The following is a 2,500-nucleotide window of genomic DNA, read 5'->3' as shown; positions in this document are numbered from 1 at the left end:
GAATGACCCACCACCCAAACAGTACCTGCTCTGTGAGGGTCCATGGGGGTCCTGACCACTGAAGAACAGGGTAACAGAGTATCAGAGAAACAGATGGACTACAGTCTGTACCTATAGAACTACAGAGAGCAGCTATACAGTAAGTGGAGCTGATAAGATGGACAGTGAGGAGGTGGTCAGGATGTTCTTCCTGACCGGTGTAAATCTCAGTACTCTGGTCTGCGTCCCTTTTTCAACAGAGCTTCTTATCTAAACCCTGTATAATAAAAACAGTCCAGTAAATAAACCTGAGGAATGTAAGAGTCTATCTAGGGGTCGTAAAGTCATGTCTGAGGTGGTGACTGACTGTTAGAGTGGCTGTGTTGTTGTAACAGTAGCAGAGTCTAAGACGAGGCTCTGTATTGAGCACAGTAGGGTTCTTCACTACCAGGTGTGGAACCCACTGCATGTTGTCCTGCTCCGGGACACTGTGATTGATCATCTGATGAGTTAGACGTGCTGTGTTGAGGTAAAACGCTAAACTGCCGTGCAGGAGAGCTGCAGCACTGGGAGCAGAGAGAAGTGCCCATGGGAGGGTGAATGAAGGCGACTGCAGGTAGATCAGACTGCGGAGGTTCTGCGGGAGCAGAGGCTCATGCAGCTCAGGGGTATGATGAAGATCTGTTCGTTCACATCGGGCTGAGCGGTTTCGCTGAAGCTCGTATTGCTGCTTCATCTGGAATGTATCACTATTTTTGTATTAAAGACGGTTCCTTTAATAACACGGCGTGATATTTTTATTACTTTGATAAACTTTACAAATTACTGAGGAACTGATGTGGTATTTTAATAAAATATCATACCGTATAGATCGAGTCATCTGTTCCTTCTATCTTAGACAGACAGACAGACAGACAGACAGACAGACAGACAGACAGACACACAGACAGACAGACAGACAGACAGACAGATAGATAGACAGACAGACAAGATAGATAGATAGATAGATAGATAGATAGATAGACAGATAGACAGACAGATAGATAGACAGACAGATAGACAGACAGATAGACAGACAGATAGATAGATGTTATAAGTGTACAGTGTGTAATAAATGTCATTTCGTCTCTAACTGTGGTTATAACTGTATTAATAGCGCTGTTATTACTGTAATATTTTCTCTGATCAGTTTTCACTTGTAAACCGTATTAAAGCCTGAACAGTGAATAAGACGCCGTATCCCAGCAACCGCCGAGTCTCGGGCCGTATCCTAGTGACGCGAGTCTGTCTGGGTGGGTTTAATGAGCTGGACCTGCCTGTCCGGCGAGGGGGCGGGGGTCGGTCTGCTGCCATGGCGGCGGCGCGCAGTGTTTACAGCGCTGCTCCGGCGGCTCGGCGGCTCCGCTGAAGCTCCAGCGGGAGGCTAAAGAAGGTTAAAGCGCCCTGAAGGAGAACTCGAGCCGAGGGTTTGTGGACTTCTCGGACGGATAGCCGGACCCAGACTGCTGGACTTGGATGGCCGGTGGAGAAACAGTCTGCAGACGGTCAGGGTGGTCTGCAGGGGGCGCTTTGGTCCCGGCCGCCTGGCAGAGAACCCGGAGAACCCGTCAGATATGGAGCCGGCTGGTCACAGACATCAGACAGAGGGAGAAGGTGAGAGCTTAAAATGGGAATCTGTGATTTGTACAGTAAAGCAGTAAATATGGACACCAGAAATATCTGAAAGTCTAGTTATCAGTAAACATCTCCAGTAATCTGCCTCTAAAAACATCCACAGACAATCTGATCATAACTCTGCTAAATGGCCTATGGTGTGGACTGAGTTTGACAGTTGAGCTTGTCAACCCGCATGACTGGCATGACCAAGCTGATTCACCCTTATGATCACAGTGGTTGACCAGATTGGTCAAGTTGGTCATGCCGGCAGACCAGCTAAACCAGCAAACAGGTGTTTCTAATAAAGTGGCCAGTTAGTCGAAGCACAAGGTAGGTGTTTCTAATAAAGTGGCCAGTTAGTGGAAGCACAAGGTAGGTGTTTCTAATAAAGTGGCCAGTTAGTGGAAGCACAAGGTAGGTGTTTCTAATAAAGTGTCCATTTAGTGGAAGCACAAGGTAGGTGTTTCTAATAAAGTGTCCAGTTAGTGGAAGCACAAGGTAGGTGTTTCTAATAAAGTGGCCAGTTAGTGGAAGCACAAGGTAGGTGTTTCTAATAAAGTGGCCAGTTAGTGGAAGCACAAGGTAGGTGTTTCTAATAAAGTGTCCAGTTAGCAGAAGCACAAGGTAGGTGTTTCTAATAAAGTGGCCAGTTAGTGGAAGCACAAGGTGTTTCTAATAAAGTGGCCAGTTAGTGGAAGCACAAGGTGTTTCTAATAAAGTGGCCAGTTAGTGGAAGCACAAGGTGTTTCTAATAAAGTGGCCAGTTAGTGGAACTACAAGGTAGGTGTTTCTAATAAAGTGGCCAGTTAGTGGAACTACAAGGTAGGAGTTTCTAATAAATGGTGTTTCTCTGTAAATCCTCCTC

The 2,500-nt window shown here is 46.4% G+C and overlaps 1 protein-coding gene across 1 annotated transcript in view; it reads left to right on the top strand.

The window, feature by feature from the left end:
• Positions 1-1,319: 1,319 nt before the first annotated feature.
• The window catches only part of wdr97 (WD repeat domain 97), a 46,638-nt gene continuing 45,457 nt past the window's right edge, over positions 1,320-2,500 (top strand). The window contains exon 1 of the mRNA XM_037534602.1: positions 1,320-1,632. Coding sequence (XP_037390499.1) covers positions 1,495-1,632 — 138 coding nt within the window. The 5' untranslated portion in view covers positions 1,320-1,494. The remainder of the gene's footprint in view (positions 1,633-2,500) is intronic.

Source organism: Pygocentrus nattereri, chromosome 2 (genome assembly GCF_015220715.1).
Source record: "Pygocentrus nattereri isolate fPygNat1 chromosome 2, fPygNat1.pri, whole genome shotgun sequence".
In the NCBI taxonomy this organism is placed as follows: Eukaryota; Metazoa; Chordata; class Actinopteri; order Characiformes; family Serrasalmidae; genus Pygocentrus; species Pygocentrus nattereri.
Note: the sequence above shows the minus strand (reverse complement) of the source record. Positions and strands in the feature narration are given on the sequence as shown.